The sequence below is a fragment of the Saccopteryx leptura genome, chromosome 13, assembly GCF_036850995.1.
Source record: "Saccopteryx leptura isolate mSacLep1 chromosome 13, mSacLep1_pri_phased_curated, whole genome shotgun sequence".
Classification (NCBI taxonomy): Eukaryota; Metazoa; Chordata; class Mammalia; order Chiroptera; family Emballonuridae; genus Saccopteryx; species Saccopteryx leptura.
The window spans coordinates 24,016,042-24,040,155 of record NC_089515.1 but is presented as its reverse complement, the minus strand read 5'-3'; the positions used below and the strand labels follow the sequence as shown (position 1 = coordinate 24,040,155).

At 43.9% G+C, this 24,114-nt stretch overlaps 1 protein-coding gene and 2 long non-coding RNA genes across 4 annotated transcripts; 2 read left to right on the top strand and 1 right to left on the bottom strand.

Moving 5' to 3' along the window:
• The first annotated feature begins 400 nt into the window (after window positions 1-400).
• On the top strand, window positions 401-1,410 carry LOC136384825 (uncharacterized). The gene is made up of 3 exons (XR_010747659.1): window positions 401-573; window positions 715-892; window positions 1,223-1,410. It is a non-coding gene; the product is annotated as an uncharacterized lncRNA (long non-coding RNA).
• An 850-nt stretch (window positions 1,411-2,260) lies between these two features.
• ATP5MK (ATP synthase membrane subunit k) lies at window positions 2,261-11,189 on the bottom strand. 2 transcript variants are annotated; one of them, XM_066354874.1, is made up of 4 exons: window positions 11,021-11,189; window positions 7,365-7,460; window positions 7,184-7,277; window positions 2,261-2,354 (listed from the first exon to the last, which is right to left on the bottom strand). In XM_066354874.1, the coding sequence occupies exons 1-3, from the start codon at window positions 11,168-11,170 to the stop codon at window positions 7,188-7,190; spliced, it is 336 nt and encodes a 111-aa protein (XP_066210971.1). In that variant the 5' UTR covers window positions 11,171-11,189; the 3' UTR covers window positions 2,261-2,354; window positions 7,184-7,187. The 2 variants fall into 2 exon arrangements, with proteins under 2 accessions (XP_066210971.1, XP_066210972.1); XM_066354875.1 differs by lacking the exon at window positions 11,021-11,189 and adding an exon at window positions 10,725-11,014.
• A 59-nt stretch (window positions 11,190-11,248) lies between these two features.
• LOC136384560 (uncharacterized) lies at window positions 11,249-21,436 on the top strand. The gene is made up of 5 exons (XR_010747615.1): window positions 11,249-11,354; window positions 13,752-13,864; window positions 14,705-14,836; window positions 15,828-15,890; window positions 21,362-21,436. It is a non-coding gene; the product is annotated as an uncharacterized lncRNA (long non-coding RNA).
• Window positions 21,437-24,114: the final 2,678 nt, after the last annotated feature.

The window sequence follows — 24,114 nt, the reverse complement described above, 5'->3', positions numbered from 1 at the left end:
TTCTTTTTAAAAATTAGCTGTTTGACCTTTTCTTTCACTACCACTGTACTACCTTTGTTTTCCTGTCATCTTAAAAATTCAGGATGAGGTAGCTTAGGTTAGAAAATATCCGGTGGCCTAAACTTTTCTGTGGGTTAGACTAGGGTTTGGGTGGGATAGGGGAGGGGCGGTGGGGAGAGAACTCAACAATTATAAAATTAAAAAAATACTGTACCAGATCAGCTTTGTATTTTAAAGAATGTTAGTCTCTGTCATTCCTTTTTCTTTCTCTTGAGTAACTAGTGAGGAGGACCCACTTAGAGCTACCATTTCACATGGATATTTATTTTGGATAAAATTTTGGCACTTCATAGTTAACTATTATCATCTTTTGCTCTTAATACATTTTTTAAAAGGCTTTGGGCTACAGACCACTATCAGCCTTTAAGGATATTTGCTGGCCATCTTGCTGATGTGAATTGTACCAGATTCCATCCCAATTCTAATTACGTTGCTACGGGCTCTGCAGACAGAACTGTGCGGCTCTGGGATGTCCTGAATGGCAACTGTGTAAGGATCTTCACTGGACACAAGGTATTTTTAAACCTTCATTTCCCAGCACACAAGGTTGCTTTTGAGATAAAAATACTGAAAAATGAACCAGTAACATATACATTTTAAAGATACTGTTCATACCACTACACTTAAAGTTCTTTCCATGGACTTCTTTTCTAGGGACCAATTCATTCCTTGACATTTTCTCCCAATGGGAGATTCCTGGCTACAGGAGCAACAGATGGCAGAGTACTCCTTTGGGATATTGGACATGGTTTGATGGTTGGAGAATTAAAAGGCCACACCGATACAGTCTGTTCACTTAGGTTTAGTCGAGATGGTGAAATTTTGGCATCAGGTAAATGACTAGAAGTAGCTTTGTGGTAAATGGTAAAATGGTATGTTAAAAGGAAACAATGAGTAATGACAATTGCGAAATTAAATCCTGCTGTTTTAGGCTTTGCTTCTCCTTAGTGATGATTCCAGAGTATCATCATCCTATGTGTATATTGACCTCTCATGTTAAACTACTGCTTGAAATGGTCCTTTGGAAGGAATAGAATTGTTGTTAATCAGCTTTAGAGTTTTCACCAGAAATACATAGTAAACATACAAAGCATACTTGGTAAAATGTCAGAAGCTAAATATGGTGGATGCTACTAAATGGTTTCTTTTGATTTTCCCTTAGGTTCAATGGATAACACAGTCCGGTTATGGGATGCTGTTAAAGCATTTGAAGATTTAGAGACTGATGACTTTACTACAGCCACTGGGCATATAAACTTACCTGAGAATTCACAGGAGTTACTGTTGGGAACATATATGACCAAATCAACACCAGTTGCACATCTCCATTTTACCAGAAGAAACTTGGTTCTAGCCGCAGGAGCTTATAGTCCGCAATAAACCATTGGTATTAAAGACCTTTGGAAGCTACTGTTTGAAAAAGGGAGACTAAAAGCAAATACCTCAGTGATTAATATTTAAGCTACAAAGAATGTTTTGTCTATATGGATCTGGAAGTATGCTGCTGGAAAATCTGAACAGGACAGTTCCACGTTTCTATAGCAACCACATTTAACTAATTTCCGTTAGTTGAATAAGTTCATGGAGGGGACATTCATGGTGCTTTGGAATGTGTGGAAACTTTGCATTTTCTGTTCAAATGCTATTTTAATTTTTTATGTTTAGAAAAAAACAATTGATTTCAGTAATTCATCCTGCTTTAAGATTCAAATTGAGTAATATAATACCATCTTAAATTTTAGCTGAAGAATTCAATGAGCATGTTATGTTTCTGCTGTAAAAATGTAGTTACTGTATGGCACTCAAGTACTGTGTTAAATGACCCACTAACATTTCTGCTTGGCCCATGACTAGTGGAATAGATGTAACTGGGTACAGTGAACTACAATTCCTTTCCAAGATTTAGATGAAATACAACCATCCACTGACATCTGAATTTATAACTTAGAATTTGAATGCACCCAAATACTCTATAAGCCAGGTGAAGATATTTAGCTTCCATGTTCTACTTTGGCTAAAATACACAACCTTGTACACTTGAAGTCAGACAGACATTTCAGTTGCTTACCTCCAATACTGAGCCTTGCTTTGGGAAACTAGTATTCAGACCAAGTCACTGCCAGTTTTTTGCCTTTGTTGCATTTTGTACAGTTTTTATATTTTTGATATCTTGTAAATAAAGACAACCAGCTTTTCCAGGTTCATAATTTATTGTACAAATTGAGTATCACATGATGAGTTGACATTAGCTTCTCCAGGCATGGGAAATTAACAGATGAAGTACAGTTAGAATCCTATAAACAAAGCAAAAATAGTTCAGACACAAATGTGTTCAACTCCACTTTTAACACAGCAAATTACCAATATATAAGTATCCACAACCCCCCTGAAATTGAATGCAAATTCATCAAATTCCCAAAGGAGTCAGTAAACCCCATAAATTAAGGTGTATCTCACCTTAATACAATTTAACCTAACACCATTTTTTTTTTTTTTTTGTATTTTTCTGAAGCTGGAAACAGGGAGAGACAGTCAGACAGACTCCCGCATGCGCCCGACCGGGATCCACCCGGCACGCCCACCAGGGGCAACGCTCTGCCCACCAGGGGGCAATGGTCTGCCCCTCTGGGGCGTCGCTCTGCCGAGACCAGAGCCACTCTAGCGCCTGGGGCAGAGGCCAAGGAGCCATTCCCAACGCCCGGGCCATCTTTGCTCCAATGGAGCCTTGGCTGGGGGAGGGGAAGAGAGAGACAAAGAGGAAAGAGGGGGGGGGGTGGAGAAGCAAATGGGCGCCTCTCCTATGTGCCCTGGCCGGGAATCGAACCCGGGTCCCCCGCACGCCAGGCCGACGCTCTACCGCTGAGCCAACAGGCCAGGGCTAACCTAACACCATTTTTAACCAGAGAGCTGCCAACAATTCAGTATGATCCTAAATGTGTGCAACTGGAAAAGGCAAGTATATAAAGTAACATTTTAAACAGTAGAAAACAGATATGTTATCTAGGATCTATCTATTAATATCTGAGACACTATTTCTCCATTTGTATAAAGGGGCTACAACTAAATTCCCAAAGTTAGGAGGCACCTAATATAGGAAATTGAGTTAAGTACTAGCTTTGCCAGGAATGAGCCATGGACCACTGCATTTTGGGATATGTAGTCCCCTAAGGATTGGAACAGCTCTTAAGAGCAGAGGGAAAATTTTCTGTCTTTGGAGAGCTACATTAGATAAAGATCTAGATTTAGGGTTCTCTACATATCATTTACTGCAAACAAGTATTTATTCAAGCATAGGCAAATCGGGGTTAGGGGCACTATGGGGATTTAATGAAAAGACAGTACTACTTACATAAAAACTTGAAACCAACCACATCAAAATTCTAACTGAACTACAGAGCAACAGTCATCAGAATCGCCTGAAACTTAGCTGAATGGAAGTCCTACAACTAGGGAATTAAGCAGTTCTTAAAGGGCCTGCACAGGGACTTACTCTGACTCCCTCAGAGCTCCAGTGCTTGGACAGCAGCTGGAAAGGCACCAGAGATGTATGGGAAGGAAATGAAGTGTCAGGCATCAAAGTGAGCTGGGGGTTGGGGGGAGCTTTCTGCTAGACAAAGTTCCTTTTCTGAGCCCTCCCCCAACAAAACCAGCATCAGAGCTTACAGCAACCTAGCCCACACTGTTTGCCCTGGCCTGGTGATTCCCTGAGAACCCACCCACACAACTTGCCGGCCCACCCAAGCGATTTTCAGTTGGTTTTCCATACAACATGGCCTGTCTTGGCTCATGCTTCAGACTTTCCTAAAATCATAAGACAAGCAGCATTTGCCTTCCGCATGCTCTGTACTTCTAATTAATCCCAGGCCTGGCACTATCAGCAGTCAATCCTGGTTCTTAGCTTGGCTTTGCCTGGGCACCTCCAAGCACCCTGCACAAGAGGCAGCCATCTGTAAATCACATTATATATCATACAGGTGGTCCCAGGCAGAACACAAGCAGTGTTGGACCTTGGCCTGTACTTCTTGGGAGGCCCTAGCACAGCCAGTGGACAGCTTCAGACCACGTCAAAAGCACCAACCAATCTTCACAAGTGACGTACTCAAGGGACAGATTCAGTGGGCACCTGAACTCCACTGGGTCCCTGTACAACTGATCCTCCACAGTAGTTGGTTGTCATCGCAGGCCTTTGTAGCCGATTGACCTGGGGGGCAAATCCCTCTCATTGACATGCCAACAGCAATCAAGGCTCAACTACAAGAGGAGGGTGTACACAGCCCATATGGGAGGCGCACCTGGAGTACACAGCTTGGGTTATCAGGGAGGCTGTGCCACCGGACCTTACAAAACACCTACTACACAAAGACTCTACCAAGGCCAATCTAAGACATAGCATCTCTACCTAATTCACAGAAACAAACATAGGGAGATTGCCAAAATGAGATGATTAAAAAAACAACAACAAACAAAAACCCATTCCAAATGAAAGAACAGAACTCCAGAAAAAGAAAACAAAATGGAGATAAGCAATCTACTAGATTCAGAGTTCAAAACACTGGTTATAAGTATGCTCAATAAACTTAATGAGAATGTCAACAGCATAAAAAAAGGCCATGGAAATCATAAAAAAGAACCAATCAGAAAAATTGAAATAAATAATTTAAAGGGAATCAACCATAGAGATGAAGCGGAGAATCAAGTTAGTGATTTGGAATATAAGGAAGTAACTAAGCCCTCACCCCATGAAGATAGTGTTAGGAGCCTCTGGGACAACTCTATATCTACATTTACATCATGGGGTTGCTGGAAGTAGCAGAGAGAGAGACCAAGAAACTGAAAACCTATTTGAAAATATAAGGACAGAAAACTTCCCTCACCTGGTAAAGGAAATAGACATACAAGTCCAGGAAGCACAGAGAATCCCAAACAAGATGAATCCAAAGAGGCCCGCACCAAGACACACAATAAAACGCAAAAGGGTCAAGACAAGGAGAGAATCTTAAAAGTAGCAAAAGCAGCCTGATCAGGAGGTGGCGCAGTGGATAGAGCGTCAAACTGGAATCAGGTTCGAAACCCCAAGGTCACTGGCTTGAGCACAGGATCACAGACATGACCCCATGGTCCTTGGCTTAAGCAAGGGGTCACTGCTCGGCTGGAGCCCCTGGGGCCAAGGCACATATGAGAAGCAATCAATGAACAACTAAAGTGCTGTAACTACGAGTTGATGCTTATCTCTTTCTCTCTGTCTCTTGCAAAAAATAAGTAAATAAGGGTAAAATATGAAAAAGAAATACCTACAAAAGTAAAAAAATTTATGAACAATAAAATGGCAATAGTTGATTTTTCTATCAACTATTGACAAAAACAAACAAGCAGAACAGAAACAAACTCATAAATACGAAGAACATTTTGATGGGTTGTCAGATGGGAGGGGGGTGAAAAAGGTTAATGGATTAAGTACAAATTGGCTGTTACAGAACAGTCATGGGGATGTAGAGTAGAACATAGGGAATATAGTCTATAATATTCTAGTAACTATGTATGGTGTCAGATGGGTACAAGATTTATTGGGATGATCAATTAGTAAATTATATAATGTCTAACCACTGGAGTGTACACCTGAAACTAATAAAGTATTGTATGTCAACTGTAACTGAAAAATAAAAAATGATTAAAAAAAAACCCTTGAAACTAGCACAACAGCAAAAAATGAGATACAGCTGCAACTGATTTTAAAAAGGTTGACTAATAAAGAGCTTATTATATGAGAGAAATAAGGTCTTCATAAAAAGTCCCGATTGTTAATGAGGAAAAAGCACAGGAAAGAACGTTAAGAAAAATACAAATGGTAAACAAATGCAAAAAAGTGTACAATTTCATTAAAAAGACATTATCTTTACTCATCAAATTAACAAAAACCAAAACTGGTATTATTCAAGAGCGACAACCTCCTGGGTAAGAATTCAACCTAAGGAACAATCACAGATATAGACTTCATGTCATGCTGTAAAGCATTCATTGTAATGTTATTTATGCTAAAATCTAATAGACCTATTTACTCTGTAAAATAAATTAAATATCCACAAGCACTCACACATTCAAATTATAGAAAACGGGCCCTGGCCGGTTGGCTCAGCGGTAGAGCGTCGGCCTAGCGTGCAGAGGACCCGGGTTCGATTCCCGGCCAGGGCACACAGGAGAAGCGCCCATTTGCTTCTCCACCCCTCCGCCGCACTTTCCTCTCTGTCTCTCTCTTCCCCTCCCGCAGCCAAGGCTCCATTGGAGCAAAGATGGCCCGGGCGCTGGGGATGGCTCTGTGGCCTCTGCCCCAGGCGCTAGAGTGGCTCTGGTCGCAATATGGCGACGCCCAGGATGGGCAGAGCATCGCCCCCTGGTGGGCAGAGCGTCGCCCCATGGTGGGCGTGCCGGGTGGATCCCGGTCGGGCGCATGCGGGAGTCTGTCTGACTGTCTCTCGCCGTTTCCAGCTTCAGAAAAATGAAAAAAAAAAAAAAAAAAAAAAAATTATAGAAAACGTTATCTGTTATAAGACAAAACACAGTCATGAATCATAGCCAACAGAAACCAAATGAAATAAAAAAGAGCTTAACCGGCCCTGGCTGGTTGGCTCAGCGGTAGAGCGTCCGCCCGGCGTGCGGGGGACCCGGGTTCGATTCCCGGCCAGGGCACACAGGAGAAGTGCCCGTTTGCTTCTCCACCCCTCCCCCTCTCCTTCCTCTCTGTCTCTCTCTTCCCCTACCGCAGCCAAGGCTCCATTGGGGCAAAGATGGCCCTGGCGCTGGGGATGGCTCCTTGGCCTTTGCCCCAGCACTAGAGTGGCTCTGGTCGTGGCAGAGCATCGCCCCCTGGTGGGCAGAGCATGGCCCCTGGTGGGCGTGCGGGTGGATCCCAGTCAGCGCATGCGGGAGTCTGTCTGACTGCCTCTCCCCGTTTCCAGCTTCAGAAAAATACAAAAAAAAAAAAAAAAAAAAAAAGAGCTTAACCAAAATGGTAATTAAAGTTGTCAGGGTAATGGGATATGGGTAATATTTTTCTCTTTATAGTCAGAAAAAAAACCCGCAACATCAAAATAACTAAGTTATAAACTTTTAAATGTCAACTCCTTACTTTTTTATGTCGCTTTCACAGCTGGGGTTTTTTTAGACCTTAACTTGAAGTATAAAACCAGCATAGCAATGCCTCCATATGTGGCCAGTACACACTGAAAAAGAAAGGGAAATGTAAAGAGTTGCTCTCACACTTTTATTATTCTAAAATACAACTGCTTAAAGGTATCATTAATACTTACATTCATTCTACCTGTGAGAGTGTAAGAGTTGAAATATTTTTTGATACCAGTGAATTGGAATTGAGCATCAGCTTCTGGACCTGCCATGGCTTCAATCTTTTAAGAAAAGAAAGAAGGCAACAATAAATTGGTTTGGATACAATTTAAGACTTTTTTTTAGAGTTTAAAAACCTGTCAAGTCTTGTAAGTCTTGCCCAACACAGCTGCAGCAAATATGGTGAAAAAAGCCTTGCTGATAAGGGAACTTTGGGAAGGACTTTACCTTAGTTGCTTTTACACAACACTCCAGAATATATGTCAAATCACTCCGCATAGGAAGAGAACACAGTAGTCCACCCTCTGACCCAATATTGCTTGATATTTTCATTCCTGATTCTATATTATGGCCTAATGTATATGACATTAATCAGTTTTAAGATTAGTTAAAAGGCAGAATTTGAAACTTTTCAGTTTTGCAGAGGGGTAACTACCAATTAAAGAGCTCAACTTGCAACCCCGCCTTTTACAATTTTTTTAAATAAATAAGACCTCCATGGAAGGCAGAAAAGGGATCATTTAGAAAATGGAGTTGATACATAGTAGCTGTTGGTGGTGGGGAAGCTGGAATTCTTATTCCATATGCCAAAATAGATAAATGAAAAAAAAATAGATAAAAGATTTAAATGTAAATTGTGAAAACCAAAAATTCTGTTAGGTAACGGGCAAATATTGTAATCATCTTAGAGAAGGGAAAATAAAAAAACAAAAAGGCAAAACATAAAAAGATAACCTCATGATCAAAGAAATGTAAAAAATGAGACCAATATCTAGCAGACTAGTAAAGAGAAAATTATGATAAGCAGTAGTAGTCAAGTTGTGGAAATAAGTACTCCCTCTGTGGCCTACAGTGTAAACTGATACGACTTCCTAAAGTGTAATTTTGCAATATCTATCAAATTATAAAATCAGTACACCCTTTTATCTAACTGGGTCATTTGTCCTCCAGAAATGTACCCTTATAGATAGATATATTGCAAAGTGAAAACATGTTACAAGTTTTCAAGGATCATGACTGTAGTACTGTTTACTAAAGTGAACTGGAAGTAAAAGTCCACCTACAAGAGACTGATGATGGTTCTCATTAGGAGGAAATACAATGTGTGCAGATCTTTATTTATGTATAGACATGAAAAGATGTCCCTATGTAATGTTAAATTAAAAAAAAAATCCTACTTCTGGACACTGTATTACAGACATTATCAAGGGCTCTCAAAGTCCAGTCCTGAGGCCAAACTGGAAAACTTGTTAGAAATGCAAATTGTCGGGCTCTATACCTTAAGCCTATTGAAGCAAAAACTCTGGGGCCCAGTAATCCATTTTAATAAGTCCCTAGGTGTTTCTGATATACGTTAAAGTTTGAAAATCACTGCAGTAACAGAAAACAGTGGAAGAATGCACCATATTTCCCCATGTATAATAAGATGCACCTTAAATTTGGGGCCCGAAACAACAAAAACAATATATTACATAAAGTTATTGAACTCAAGTTTTATTCATCTACAACAATGAGAGAAAAAACAAGGGTGAAAAAGTGGGAAATGCAAGGAAAAAAAATCTACAACCACAGTTTAAGACGCATCCAGTTTTTAGACCTCAAATATTTTGGAAAAAGGTGCATCATATACATACGGTATAAAGCTAACTTTCCAGAGGAGTTCTATCTATGGCAGCTATATATTTTACAATGACATGTATTTCTCTTATAATAAAAACTGCAAAGCGTATTCAAAGGGCACCAGAACAATGCTTGAAAAGTTGTATGACCACCTATCTACTACGACTGAAGCCACGCTGAGTCGATTGGCAACACAGACGAGCCTGTCGAGGTCCGGTCGGGATTGGTAGGCAGTGGCAGTGGCAGAGCTGGCTCTTGATGAAATGGAAGAGGGAGAGATCTGTGAGGAAGTCGTTGCTTCCGAAACCAGCACTCTTCTGTTTTCTATTCAAAGGCTTTCAGGGGCATTCACTGCACAGAATTGGCAATAAAAATTTTGGACAAATGACCCTTAATTGTGAACTGTTTCAAAAACGTTCTTGGGTCCCCTCAATAACCTTGGCTTGTCCAGTGCAAGTAGGAACATCTCCATTAAAAGAAACCTTTATGATGGAGCTTTTACACTGTTTCATTTTACTAAATTTACTAAAGGCAGACTCCCCCCCCCCCATTTCCCTTCATGATATACAATATTTTTGGATTCTTCTAGTTATCAAGCAGGTTTCCAGGAGAAACCTTACAGAAAACAAGGACCTAACTTTGTTACATTAACAACTGATAACCCTCACTACCTGTACCTAACAAAACATTTTAGGATGATGTGGTGTGCAACTGAAACAATTTAAGGTGCTTTCAAGTTCCTTCAACGTGAAATGGGATGAAGTCTGGTGTCTGTGACAGTTCACATAGGACTGACTCGGCCTTAAGAGCGTGGTATAGGAACTGCAGTTTAGTTTGGGTCTTAAAAAAAGATTCCTGAGAGGCTGAGATGGAGGTGGGAGTGGAAAGCGGGCTGTTGCTGGTGAGATAAGCAATGAGAGCAAAGCCTGGAAACACTTGGGTCTGCACTCCAGCAAACTGTTGGTTACTTCTGAGCAAGGATCAGAAACCGCTGTGCTAAAGTGCCCTTTGTGGAATAACTGAACTGATACTTGCTTTCCTTTCGAGTAATACTTAAGTTTAGAAAGACATATTAGTGAAGGAAAAAATGATCTAAGTCGTCTTTGTTAAACGGCAGCCTGTGGGGAAGTCTAAGCAACAGGGTCTCGGCTTTTGTTAATAACTGACTGGAAAGTAGCTATCAAATATAATAAATCCTTCCATGCCTCTCTTCACCTGTAAAAGGGCATTTCATTCAAGGCCCAAAGTGATCAACTGCCCTACCTTAGTTACTCTGTTTCTCGATACAGCTGTTTTGCTGTCGGACTGGTCACTTTCTCGGATTGGTGAGATCACGAAGTAAAGGAGGCAAAGATTGAGCGAGAGCCGCTCAGGTACCAGAACCAGACTCTTGCACTTCAAGTTTACAATTCTCTGTTCTGGCTACCTCCTAGGAAAGGCCTACGGGCTGATCGAACACATTAAAATCGAAATATAACCCGCTTTACGCGAGCCCGATAACGCAGGGGCCGGGCCACCCTCCCTCTTGCTCTGACAACGGCTGCCACGCAGCTAACGGAGGTCTGGCTGGCGAGCTCCCTAAGCACAGCTCAGTGGAAACAAGTTGTTATGGGAATACAGAGGAAAAGAAATTAATTCACCAGAGATGAGGTCAGAAGTTCAAGTTTTCATCCAAAATTACGTCACGGGTAACCTTGGGGGATTACCTCCGCTGCAGGCCTCATTTTTCCCCACTGAAAAATGCAATCTAAGGGCCTTTGGGAGCGATGGAATCCCCTGGGAGCGCCTATTCGCCTCTCCCCAAGGCTGCCCGGCCAACGTCCGACCTCTCGCACCGCGGCCTCGCGATCTCAAATTCCTTTTCCATTCCCCACCGTCTTACCCCTCCCCCCAAAGCGAAGACCTCACGGCCTTCCTGGACTAGGAACGGTCGGTCGGACCCTAGGCCGCCGTCGCAAACTGAAGGCGCGAGGTCCGACTCTGGGCCTTCCTCCACACCCACCTTGCAAAACGCACGAATTCCACCAGCTGTGCCCTTCAGCGCACGGAGATACCCTTCTGCCCGCCGGAAGAAGCCGCCACCCCCGCACGCGATCAATCGGTCTCCGAGATTCAGCCTCCGGCGTCGATTGGCTATGGCTCGGACCTGCATTTCTGCTTCCGGTCTCCAAATCTCCTCCCCCTACACAGCTCCAGGACCCAGCATATAACGGAAGTTGGGTGTTGAGCCCGCCCACACTTCCGGGAAAGCTGCGTTGTGCGTTGGCTCTACAAGTGTCCGCGTGCGTGACTACCGTGGCGCGCCCTCCGAAGTTGAATCTGGCAGGACTTGTGAGGTTGGTGGCTGAGGGCAAAGGATATATGGGAGGAAACCTTGTGGCTTCCAGGTTTATCCTAGGTCCTAGGACAGGGGTCCCCAAACTTTTTACACAGGAAGCCAGTTCACTGTCCCTCAGACCGTTGGAGGGCCCAACTGTAAAAAAACTATGAACAAATCCTTATGCACACTGCACATATCTTATTGTAAAGTAAAAAAATAAAACGGGAACAAATGCAATATTTAAAATAAAGAACAAGTAATTTTAAATCAACAAACTGACCAGTATTTCAGTGGGAACTATGCTCCTCTCACTGACCACAAATGAAAGAGGTGCCCCTTCCAGAGGTGCGGCGGGGGCCGGATAAATGGCCTCAGGGGGCCGCATGCGGCCCGCGGGCCGTAGTTTGGGGACCCCTGTCCTAGGACTAGGTCTCCCGAGTCCTGCCATGGACCCTGCAGTGCCGGGTGAATGATTCTACCACCCCAGACGGGCTCAGAAGCCTGTAATATCAATCAGGTTCTGTCCCCAGGAAGCAGCTTAAGTCCCATCTTTGCCACTGGATTTACTGTCTCTTTGAAGCTCTAGTTTTTCTTGGTTAAGGATCAAATTCTGGGCAAACTAAGCTCTGCACTTTCCTATTTCTGTGAAACATACATACTTAAAAAAATGTTTATTGTATTGACGTTAGAGAGGAAGGGAGAAAGAGAGACAGGCGGGAGCATCGATCTGCTCCTGTATGTGCCCTGACCCGGGATTGAACCGGCAGCCTCTGTGCTTTGGAGCGACGCTCTAATCAACTGAGCTAACCGGCAGGGCCTGCAGTGTATTTTTCTTGATTGCTGTTCTTTTCTAACTTGAGCAGTCATTTTAATTCTAACTATTTAAGGGTGTCTGATCACCAAAGTAAACATTAAACTACCCATATATAATTCAAGATCTTTTACGAAAAGCCTAATCTATCCTTAAAATTTAATTCCAATTATTATGCTTTATTTGCCCTGTGGTCTAGTTCAATGATCCTTAACAGAAAGGGAATAGCAGGCTGTTTGACAGCAATTATTTGACAGACAGATTGCCGGTGCTCATTGGAAATATTTGGCTTTTCCTGTTTCCATGCTTTTTCTCATTCCTTTTGCTTTTCCCTTTCCATCTACCAAAATCCTATTCATCTTTTAACATTTTGCTCAAAGGCATCTTCTTTAGGACACTTAATCATTTATTGAAGCCTCATCAGTTCCTCTTTGTTGATAGTTTGTATAATTGGCCTGACCAGGTGATGGTGCAGTGGATAGAGCATTGGACTGGGACACGGAGGACCCAGGTTTGAAACCCTCAGGTCGCTGGCTTGAATACGGGCTCATCCGGCTTGAGTGTGGGCTCATCCAACTTGAGCTCGGACTCACTGGCTTGAGCTGGGGATTGTAAACATGACTCCATGGTTGCTGACTTGAGCCCAAAGGTTGCTGGCTTGAAGCCCGAAGTCACTGGCTTGAGCCCAAAGTTGCTGGCTTGAGCAAGGGATCACTTGCTCTGCTATAGCCCCCTGGTCAAGGCACATGTGAGAAAGCAGTCGATGAACAACTGAGGTGCTCCTTCTCATCTCTCTCCCTTCCTGTCTGTCTGTCCCTCCCTCTCTCTGACCCTCTCTCGGTCACACACAAAAATATTTGTATATAGTAATTGTTTTATATTCTTGAAAGTGTTCATGTTCTTTAAAGGCAGGGGGTTATATATTCATTTGTGTATTCCTGACTTAACTGTAGCTTCTTTTTGTGTGTGTGTGTGTGTGTATTTTTCTGAAGCTGGAAACGGGGAGAGACAGTCAGACAGACTCCTGCATGCGCCCGACTGGGATCCACCCGGCATGCCCACCAGGGGGTGACACTCTACCCACCAGGGGGCGATGCTCTGCCCCTCCGGGGCATCGCTCTGCTGCGACCAGAGCCACTCTAGCGCCTGGGGCAGAGCCCAAGGAGCCATCCCCAGCACCCGGGCCATCTTTGCTCCAATGGAGCCTTGGCTGCGGGAGGGGAAGAGAGAGACAGAGAGGAAGGAGGGGGTGGAGAAGCAAATGGGCGCTTCTCCTATGTGCCCTGGCCGGGAATCGAACCCGGGTCACCCCGCACGCCAAGCCGATGCTCTACCGCTGAGACAAACGGCCAGGGCAACTGTAGCTTCTTGATACTCACTGCATTGAGTTATTCCTGGAAGAAAATGTGTGGATTTGTGATTATGAAGGAGAGACCTTTGGAAGGATGAATTGTGGATTATCTGGGGTCTGGCCTCAAACCTTGGTCCTGAATGCTATCTAGCACATTGGTGCTAGAAGGCTCTATCTCTTGTCCATAGATCACAGCCTATAAGAAATCTTACACCAGCATTACATGTCCTGTAACTCTGCATTGTTTTTAGGAGACCCAAACATGTCAACTATGGAAGAAAGCTTCTCTCGTGGGGGTACAAGGAAGTCCCACAAATCAGAGAAACCTTTGCAGCAGTCAGTTGAGCAAGACAACTTATTTGATGTAAGTGGTATGTTTGGTAAGAGTCACTGAATACTTTCTCTCTGTAGTGTCCTTTTGAAGAATAAGCCCTGTTTGGGAATTGTGTTTTCCAGATTTGGTTTTTTTTGAAGTCTGAGTTTGTAAATTAAACATATTAGAAAGTCCATACCTCTACAAGATTGTATCTTTTGAAACTTGGCTTTTGGTATTTGAGTTTGCAGTGTTCTTGTTCTTTGTTCTTAGGAATTTTGTGCCATGTTGATATAGGATGGAGAAAAAGCATTTGATCACTATTTTTGAATGGGGTCCTTGCTGCCATGTATAATGGTCAGAATTTGCATTATAATTCATAATCTTTACCTACAGTAGGCTGTGCTCTAAATGCTGGAGGGAAGGGGACTACCATTTGATTGTATGGCTTTATGTCTATTTCATGTAATTTTCCCAACTGTACTATGAAGTAGAGATCACCATTCTATGATGTGGAGCAGAGGCTAAGAGCAGTTATATAATTTAGCTGAAATCACACAGCTTGTTATGGTGGAATTGGGAATTTAACTTGGTGTTCATGACTCCACTTTCCAAATTGCTTCTTATTTTGGGGAACCCCTGTGTCTGTCCTCCGTCATGGGAGGGAGAACACTGGAGAGAATGGGCTTTTGAGAACATGAAGGGCAGACTTTATGCAACAAGAGTATTGGGGACAGAATGGGAGAGTTGGGACTGAAGTAGGAATTAAAGGAACATTTGGGAGTGGGGTGGAGTGGAGGAGTAACAGAGCAAGGTGGCAGATGACCTGAAATTGGAAGGAAAGGCCAGGATTGCTTCTTTTCAATCTCTGGGATCTTTTCCCTCCTTTAGATTTCTACTGAAGAGGACTCCACGAAAAGGAAAAAGAAGCAGAAGGGGCCAACAAAAACAAAAAAGCTGAAAATCGTAAAAAGAGAAAGCAGCAAGTCTGTAAAAGAGAAATTTGAAATTCTTAGTATTGAGGTTTGTTAAAGTTCAGTTTTATTTTAAACAAAATACCTGGGTTGCTTAAATTTGTATATGTTCTTTCTTGCTTCCCTTTTTCCTTCATTTCTTTCATTTGTTTATGTATGTGTGTGTGTACCCCCCCTACACACACGTATATATGGCTTGTGTCTGTTACTTCCTACTTTATAAATCGCCATTACTGTGGAACTGGTGGGCGGTTAGAAAATATTACTACTAACAGATACAAAAGTGGGCGGTATGTATAAAAGGTTGACTACCCCTGGTCTAGCGTATAGTAGTTAAGAGCATCGGTTTAGAGGCAGACCTAGTTCCAGATTTGCCATTTAAGGTTATGTGACCATGAAGTAAATAGTTACTTAACTCTCTGAGTTTTGTTTTCCTAATTTGTAAAGTGGAGTAATGGTAGTGACTACCTTGTGGGGACGTTGTGCAGACTGAGAGGACTAGTGTGTAATGTGCGACAGGCTGCCTGTCATGTAGCTGTTGCTCAGTTTATACATCAGTAGTTACCATATAATTCATCCTGCTCTGCACAGCTTACTTATACCTTATTCTCATTTATTGTAATTCCTGTTAAAATATGCTATTTTAACAGAAATCCTTGCTTTAATAAAAAGAAAAAAAAAGACTTCAAAGTCTAGCCAATAACTTACATATTAATAGTAACTTAACTGTGGGATCTTTAATAAGTTATTTATTCTATCTAGACCTCAAATTTTTAATTTTCAGAATGAAGGGGTTAGAGTATGTAGTCTATAAGGAAAATTTTCAGGATTTCATATGACAGTCCTGTCAGATCAGCTGAATCAGCTCCTGAACATGTACTGCAGAGGCAGAGTGGGAACCCCAGGCCTGACGTCACCAGGGGCGGTGTGGCAGTGCAGCAGGGGGTTTTAAACTCGATTTGGTGGGGAAAGAACCTGATTTCTAGACTGTGGTGTTCCAGAGAAAAAGAGAAATGATTTGACCTTGTTTGTATCCCCAGGTTTCTCCCAATAAGTCATCCCAGGTTTGTTCGAACCATCCCGGAGCTGAGTGTGCGGCCAAGGTGAGGGGCGCTCCAGTCATGTGGTCTCGTGGCAAGAGCTCTGGACTTCGGAGGCCAGAACTGAGTTCTAGTCGCGATTTTACCAGTGTTGTGACTTACTTTGCTTGTCTGTCCAGGCTGACTTATTTCTCTAGTAGGGATATTTGGCTCTCAGATGGCTAGTTTGCAGGATTATATGAAAATTAATGTAGCCCTGGCCAGATAGCTCAGTTGGTTAGAGCATTGTCCTCATGTGCAGAGGTTGTCGATTTGATTTCTGGTTGTTAGGGCACATACAGGAACAGATTGATGTTTCCATCTGTCTGTCTCTCCCTTCTTCTGTCTCTAAAATTAATAAATAAATAAAAAAGAAATTGGCCCTGGCCGGTTGGCTCAGCGGTAGAGCGTCGGCCTAGCGTGCGGAGGACCCGGGTTCGATTCCCGGCCAGGGCACACAGGAGAAGCGCCCATTTGCTTCTCCACCCCTCCGCCGCACTTTCCTCTCTGTCTCTCTCTTCCCCTCCCGCAGCCAAGGCTCCATGGGAGCAAAGATGGCCCGGGCGCTGGGGATGGCTCTGTGGCCTCTGCCCCAGGCGCTAGAGTGGCTCTGGTCGCAATATGGCGACGCCCAGGATGGGCAGAGCATCGCCCCCTGGTGGGCAGAGTGTCGCCCCATGGTGGGCGTGCCGGGTGGATCCCGGTGGGGCGCATGCGGGAGTCTGTCTGACTGTCTCTCCCCGTTTCCAGCTTCAGAAAAATGAAAAAAAAAAAAAAAAAAAAAGAAATTAAAGTAAAAGCTGTGTTCAGGGCCTAAGTATCGTTTTAAGGCTTGACCGCAGTTCTGTTTGTTGGCATGCAACAAAAAGAAATAATTTTGCTCTCAACCCAGTTCCCTAAATAAGAGCACGTAGCCAAGAGTACGTGTTCTTAGAGTGTAGGCTACGGCTCGGTGACTGGCATTTTAGGTCATGACCTAGTGGATTCTACAGAGGAATGTTCTAGGAGGAATTCTGGGTGGTAGAAAAGTAAGTAACAGTTTCATGTAGTGGTGGGTCCAGTTTGTCTGGAATCATTTTTTCAGAGGATCTTAAGCATTTTGATCCACGGGCCTACCTTTTTCTGCTTCCTCCATTAAAACAAACAAAACACACAGGAAAACACTTGCTGGGCCATCAGTGAGTGAAATTCGGTGCGTGACTGAGAGTGTCTCTGCAGAGTCAGCCCAGGCTCCATCCACATTTAGGTTTTCTTTTTTTTTTTTTTTTTCTTTCTGAAGCTGGAAACAGGGAGAGACAGTCAGACTCCCGCATGCGCCCGACCGGGATCCACCTGGCACGCCCACCAGGGCGACACTCTGCCCACCAGGGGGCAATGCTCTGCCCATAGGGGCCTCGCTATGTTGCCACCAGAGCCACTCTAGCGCCTGAGGCAGAGGCCACAGAGCCATCCCCAGTGCCCGGGCTATCTTTGCTCCAATGGAGCCTCGGCTGCGGGAGGGGAAGAGAGAGAGAGGAAGGAGAGGGGGAGGGGTGGAGAAGCAGATGGGCGCTTCTCCTGTGTGCCCTGGCCAGGAATCGAACCCGGGACTTCTGCACTCCAGGCCGACACTCTACCATAGAGCCAACCGGCCAGGGCCCATTTAGGTTTTCTGTGCCTAGAGTTATTATGGAAGGACCTCATAAGGTACTTTCAAGGAGGTAAGGTTTGGTCCGTGTCCTGAAGGTACCAGAATGGAAGTGGAATATTTCTGAGAAGGCTCATGTCTGAGATAAGGAAATATTCCTGCAATGTTAAGTTCCAAATGCTAACAACACTCTTGCAGCCTCAAAGTAAGCCCTTTAGTTCTTAAACAATGAGATGTGGTGGAGCACACATTCATGTTTTTAATTTTTGGTTTCTTTAGTTTTGTAGTGTTTGATTGTGTCCCCCTCCAGTCTTGTTGTGGGGGGGGAGACTTCATCGTATTAATCATTTTATAATGCAGTATCTTTATACCCCTGAGTCATGATGTCTTGTTTAATTAAGGGTTGCGGTCAGGTTTATTCAAGGTAAGGATAGATGAAGACTGTAAGGGAAAACCCACTGCGACCCTGAGTGTTTCTTAACCGTCTCACTAGCTAACACTGCTGCTGTTGGTCTACTCTCCTGTCTCGGGAGACTGGTATGGACCGGAGGGGTGGTACTTGGCTGTTACAGCGTGGGCAAGTCAGGAAATCAGCGCACCTGTGGAGTAGGTGAGAGATGGTAGTTAGAATAACAGAAAGATGGACAGATGAACTCGAGCACATCTTCCACCTCCTCCTGCACCTATGTTTTATAGTTACTTATTTTAATCAAGGCCCCCAAGAAACATAGTATAAATGTAATAGTAGAATTATGGCCATATTTCTCTAATCCTTGTGTTTTAAATACAAATTTTGAAGTCAGGAGGAAGAACATTTATTTAATTGAAAGAGTTGACTTATTGAGGCATACAGTCATATTTTCATTCCACACCTCTATATGGAGAACTCATGCACAAAAAGAATGCCCTCTGTGGTAGAGCAGGCTGGATTCAGGGTTATTGGGGGTCACTCAAGGTAAGACGCTTCCTCTCAGTTACTCTTTGTAGGGGCAGGAAGTAATTGGGTCTTCTAATGTATCTCTGGGATTCCTGCTGGTCAGGGAGCTTTCTCCTAGCATTAATTCAATTAGGCCAACCCTTCTCTTTTTCTGCAGTTATTATTGAGAGAGGCAGTTGTAAATCATTTTGGAAAAAGGAAAAGGGTAACACATGCCTATTGTGTATGTGTGTGTTTTGGGCTTAACAGATACCTATTTTCTCACTATTCTGATGGCTCAAACTCTTAGATTAAGATGTCAGCAGGTTGCCTGACCTGTGGTGGCACAGTGGATAAAGCTTCGACCTGGAAATGCTGAGGTCGCTGGTTCGAAACCCTGGGCTTGCCTGGTCAAGGCACATATGGGAGTTGATCCAGCTCCTCCCCCCTTCTCTCTCTCTGTCTCTTCTCTCTCTCTCTCTCTCTCTCTCTCTCTGTCTCTCCCTCTTCTCTCTGAAATGAATAAATAAAAAAAATTAAAAAAAAAAGATGTCAGCAGGGTTTGTTGGTCTGAGGCCTCTCGGTTCGAATTGTGGAAGGCAGTCTCCTTCCTTTGTGTTCACATGGTCTTTCCTTATATCTGTGTCTGTCTTCCATCTCCTCTCTTTTTTTGTTTTATTGTGATAAAAATACGTTATACAAATTTAGCAGTTTTTAAGTGTATATTAACAGAATTGTCAACTATATTCCTTGTTGTATAACAGATCTTTCGAACTTTGTCATCTTGCATGGCCAAGACTCTGTACCTATTGATCAACTGTTTCTCCCTCCCCATCTGCCTCTGGCGGCCATCATTCTCCTTACTGTTTCTTTGACTAGTGTAGATGCCTGGTGTAAGTGGGGTCATGCTCAGCCCTTCTCTGACCAGTGGGGCCAAGTTTCACTTAGCATAACCTTCTCCAGGTTCAATCATGTTGTAGCATAAGGATTTCCTTCTCTTTAAGGCTGGAGAATATTCCATGTTATGTCTATACCACGTTTATCCATTCATCCACTGATGGACATTCAGGTTGCTTCCACATCTTGGCTGCTTGCTGTGAATATGAGTGCACAGATGCCTCTTTGAGATCCTATTGTCCTTTTTTTTTTTTTTTCTTTCTGAAGCTGGAAACGGGGAGAGACAGTCAGACAGACTCCCACATGCGCCCAACCGGGATCCACCTGGCACGCTCCCCCACCAGGGGTGACGCTCTGCCCACCAGGGGGCGATGCTCTGCCCCTCTGGGGCATCACTCTGCCGCGACCAGAGCCACTCTAGCACCTGGGGCATAGGCCAAGGAGCCATCCCCAGTGCCCGGGCCATCTTTGCTTCAATGGAGCCTTGGCTGCGGGAGGGGAAGAGAGAGACAGAGAGGAAGGAGGGGAGGGGGTGGAGAAGCAAATGGGCGCTTCTCCTATGTGCCCTGGACAGGAATCGAACCCGGGTCCCCCGCACGCCAGGCCGACGCTCTACCGCCGAGCCAACCGGCCAGGGCTCTATTGTCCTTTTTTTAATATACATTTTTACTGACTTATAGTTGACCAACATCATTATATTAGTTTCAGGTGTACAACATAGTGATTTGATATTTTTACACATACAACACGATCACAATATAAGTCCAGTTACCATCTGTTGTCATACCGAGGTGTTATAATACTATTGACTACATTCCTGATGCTGTACATTACATTGAAATCCTCTTTTCAGTACTTCTGGATGTCTGCCTGAAGCAGGAGTGCTGGGTCGTATGGTGGTTATATTTGTAATTTTTTGAGGAACCTCCATACTGTTTTCTATAGCAGTGGCTCTGTTTTACAGGCCTGTTAGCAGTGTCCAAGGGAAGGTTCCCTTTTTACCATATCCTCACCAACACTCTTCTTTTTTTTCAAATTTTCTGTGTTTGATAATGGCCATCCTTACAAATGTGAGGTGATACTTCACTGTGGTTCTGCTTTGCATTTCCCTGAGGATTAGTGGTGTTGAGGACCTATTCATATGCTTATTGGCCACTTATGTATCTTCTTTGAGGAAATGTCTATTCAAGTCCTGTTTTTTAACCAGGTTATTTGTTTTGTTTCTGAGTGTAGCCTAAGCTCTGATAAAGGCACTAGGCATGTTGGATTAAGGCCTACTTTAAAGACCTCACTTTAATTTAGTTCCCTCATTAAATTCCCTGTCTCCGTATATAGTCACATTCTGAGTTACTGGGTGTTAGTACTTCAACATATGAAGTTGGAAGGGTGGGAGGGAGACACAGTTCAGCCCATAACACGTATTCCAATGTCAGCTGTTGAGAGAATGCATTTTTTTTTCATCCTAACTACGGAAACATTAGCTGGGCTGGGTTAGAGGGTTGGGAGTTCTTTGACTCTTTAAAGTAATTTGTGACTGATAACTTTCAGACTACATCCTTCTGTTGCTTTTCTAAGAAATAGAGTCAAGGAAGTGATAATGGCAAGGTAGCATAGGGGGCATAGCCCTAGAGTTTTGAGTCAGAGCCCTGGCTCAATAGTGTAGAATGAGTTTAATAATATCACCCTGCCTAATTCACACATAAGAGTGTTGTCACATTCTGTGAAAGATTATTTGTGAAAGCAGTTCTGCTAACTGTAAAGCAATAGCTACAGTATTATGAAGGAAGTAACATAATTTTGTTTCTTGAAATTATAAAGGTTATTGTAGGCTACCTACCTTATAGCTTGTTCATACCTAGGTAAGTGAATGGAAAAGAGCTGTCATGCAGGAGTTGTGAACCTTCCCCTTTAGGGAGAGGAATGGGGGTGTGGAGGGTGTGTATGAGTTGGGGAGTCCTATATAATCTGTCCATGGCCACTTGGGACAGAGGGGGGTTTTAAGCCAGAGGCTTATCCAGAGTTTGGTTACTCTCACCATTGCCTTCCTGCAAACAGTGAGCTGGAGAAGGATGGCCACACTGCTCTCGACACTCACTCTGTTAGCCCTTTGGAGAAGATTAAACATTACCAGGCTGGTCAGACCGTGACTTGCTTCTTTAAGAAGGTGAGTGATACATGTCTCGCAATGAGATGCCATCCTTTCCTCAGAAGGAAAGGAGAAGCTGGAGACAAGGGCCCTTAGCACTGGGCTTTGATTCTGTGTTTGCTGCCATGATGGTTTGGGGAGACAATATAAGGCCTCACTCCTAGAAAGCTTTCTGGTCTGATCAGAGAGCTAGATTTATAATTTACGAAACAGCTAGCAAGCAATTCACAATTCAACATGTTTATAGATTAATTATACAGCATGGGGAGAAAAAGACATGATAGAGCAAAATTTAAAATAAATGCCGTATTGGATTTTAGATTCTTGCCTTTTGTAGAGTTCAGATGCAGTGCAAAACCATATTGGGTGCCAGACTGTGTCTTCTAACTCCAAATGGGACGGGAGTTCAGAAAAGGGAAGAGATCAGTGAGAATTATGCTAGTTGGCCTGGGCTTGATCTTGAAGAATAACTCCTTCAGCCCTGGCCGGTTGGCTCAGCGGTAGAGCGTCGGCCTAGTGTGCGGAGGACCCGGGTTCGATTCCTGGCCAGGGCACACAGGAGAAGCGCCCATTTGCTTCTCCACCCCTCCGCCGCGCCTTCCTCTCTGTCTCTCTCTTCCCCTCCCGCAGCCAAGACTCCATTGGAGCAAAGATGGCCTGGGCTCTGGGGATGGCTCTGTGGCCTCTGCCTCAGGTGCTAGAGTGGCTCTGGTCACAACATGGTGATGCCCAGGATGGGCAGAGCATCGCCCCCTGGTGGGCAGAGCGTTGCCTCCTGGTGGGCGTGCCGGGTGGATCCCGGTCGGGCGCATGCGGGAGTCTGTCTGACTGTCTCTACCTGTTTCCAGCTTCAGAAAAGAAAAAAAAAAAGAATAACTCCTTCATTGCTGTCAGATTTTTCTTCCATAGCATCTGTCTGACCATGTCACTGCTGCTTGGTTCCTTTAATTTCCTGCTGTCTATAGATGTGTAGAAATCCAGATGCCTCAGAGAGGTATTTAATGCTCTTTATAATCTGATCTCACAAGTCTGGTGTACCAGTCATACTGAAAACCTCCTCTGTTATCTTCATTTGATCTGTGCCTGGAGTGTCCTCTCTTCCTATTGCCTACAAACATTCAGGGTTCAGCACAGATAATCCCCCCTTATTACTAATTCTTCTATATTTTCCCATAGCATATTGTATTTCCTCCATGTTGCTGCTGCTCTAGCTATTTGCATACTCACTTGACTTATTCGATGTAGACTGTCATCTCCTTGAAGGCGGGGCCTGGCTTTTATTTATCACTATTGTGCCATGAGCATAATGGCTGCTGGAGAGATTTTCTGTTCAATTTACTTAAAAATTAGGATGTGTGTTTAGGGTAGGAGGCTATGTAAATAGTGAAAGGTCAACATCTAAATTGACAGAGATAAGATGTTGGTCCCTGCAGCCGATTAACAGTCAATGGGCACAGCTGAGCTTGGTGGAGGCTGCAGGGGTCAGGGAATTGGCCCGACTGGCCCTGCTGCTTGAGAGTCTCTCTAAGGTCTTTTTTGCCTCCTAAATAGTTGAGCACCAAAAGAAATGCACTTCCGGCTGGGCTAGCAAAGGCTCTGAGCTAGACTCTGAGCGAAGCCTGTGAGAAGTGGAAGTTGGGCAAGAGCATTAGGATGTAGGGGTGGATTCCTGTCCCTTGGAAAAATATAGGATTAGGGTCCTTTTTATCCTGTGAATTTAGAAGAGGCTGTGTTTTTTTTTTTTTTTTTTTTTTTTATAGAAACAGAGTCAGAGAGAGGGACAGATAGGGACAGACAGACAGGAACGGAGAGGTGAAAAGCATCAATCATTAGTTTTTCGTTGTGCGTTGGGACACATTAGTTGTTCATTGATTGCTTTCTCATATGTGCCTTGACTGCAGTGTCTTCAGCAGACCGAGTAACCCCTTCCTTGAGCCAGCGACCTTGGGTCCAAGCTGGTGAGCTTTGCTCAAACCAGATGAACCCACGCTCAAACTGGCGACTTTGGGGTCTCGAACTTGGGTCCTCCGCATCTTAGTCCGACGCTCTATCCACTGCGCCACCTCCTGGTCAGGCAAGAGGCTGTGTTTTAATGAAGAGAAAAGAAGAAATGCTCGTCTCTCATTCTATTTCTCCTGGTTTTTTGTTTTTTTTTCCCTCAGTACAATGTGATTAAGAAATGGCTTGAGATGGAGATGGCTCCAGATATCCCGGGAAGAATTCCCCTGTTGCTCACTTCTCTTAGCTTCAAGGTCAGTGTGCTCGAGGTCCCTGGAGAGGAGAGCCAGGCTCCCTGAGCACGGCTCCACGTCTGCTGTGTGTAAGGGCTGGTTGGGAGATACTTGCTATGGAGATTTAAATGCTACGCGGTTTGGATAAATGATAGACCTTTCTTTAAACATCAGAGGAGTTTTCTTGTCCTTCCAGGTTCTGAAACATCCAGATAAGAAGTTCCAGATTGGCCAGGCCCTGAAGGCCACCGTGGTTGGCCCAACTTCCTCCAAGGCCTTCTTGTGTCTGTCACTCATAGGTGTGATGAAGTATCCCCGGTCGGGAAGGGAGAGGGTGGAAAGGAGTGGGAAGTGGTCTTCGGCTATTGTCCAGATCGAAGGGTGCCTTCGGTGTTTGAGTCGTCAGAAAGACTTGTGTGCTTGGTGCTTTC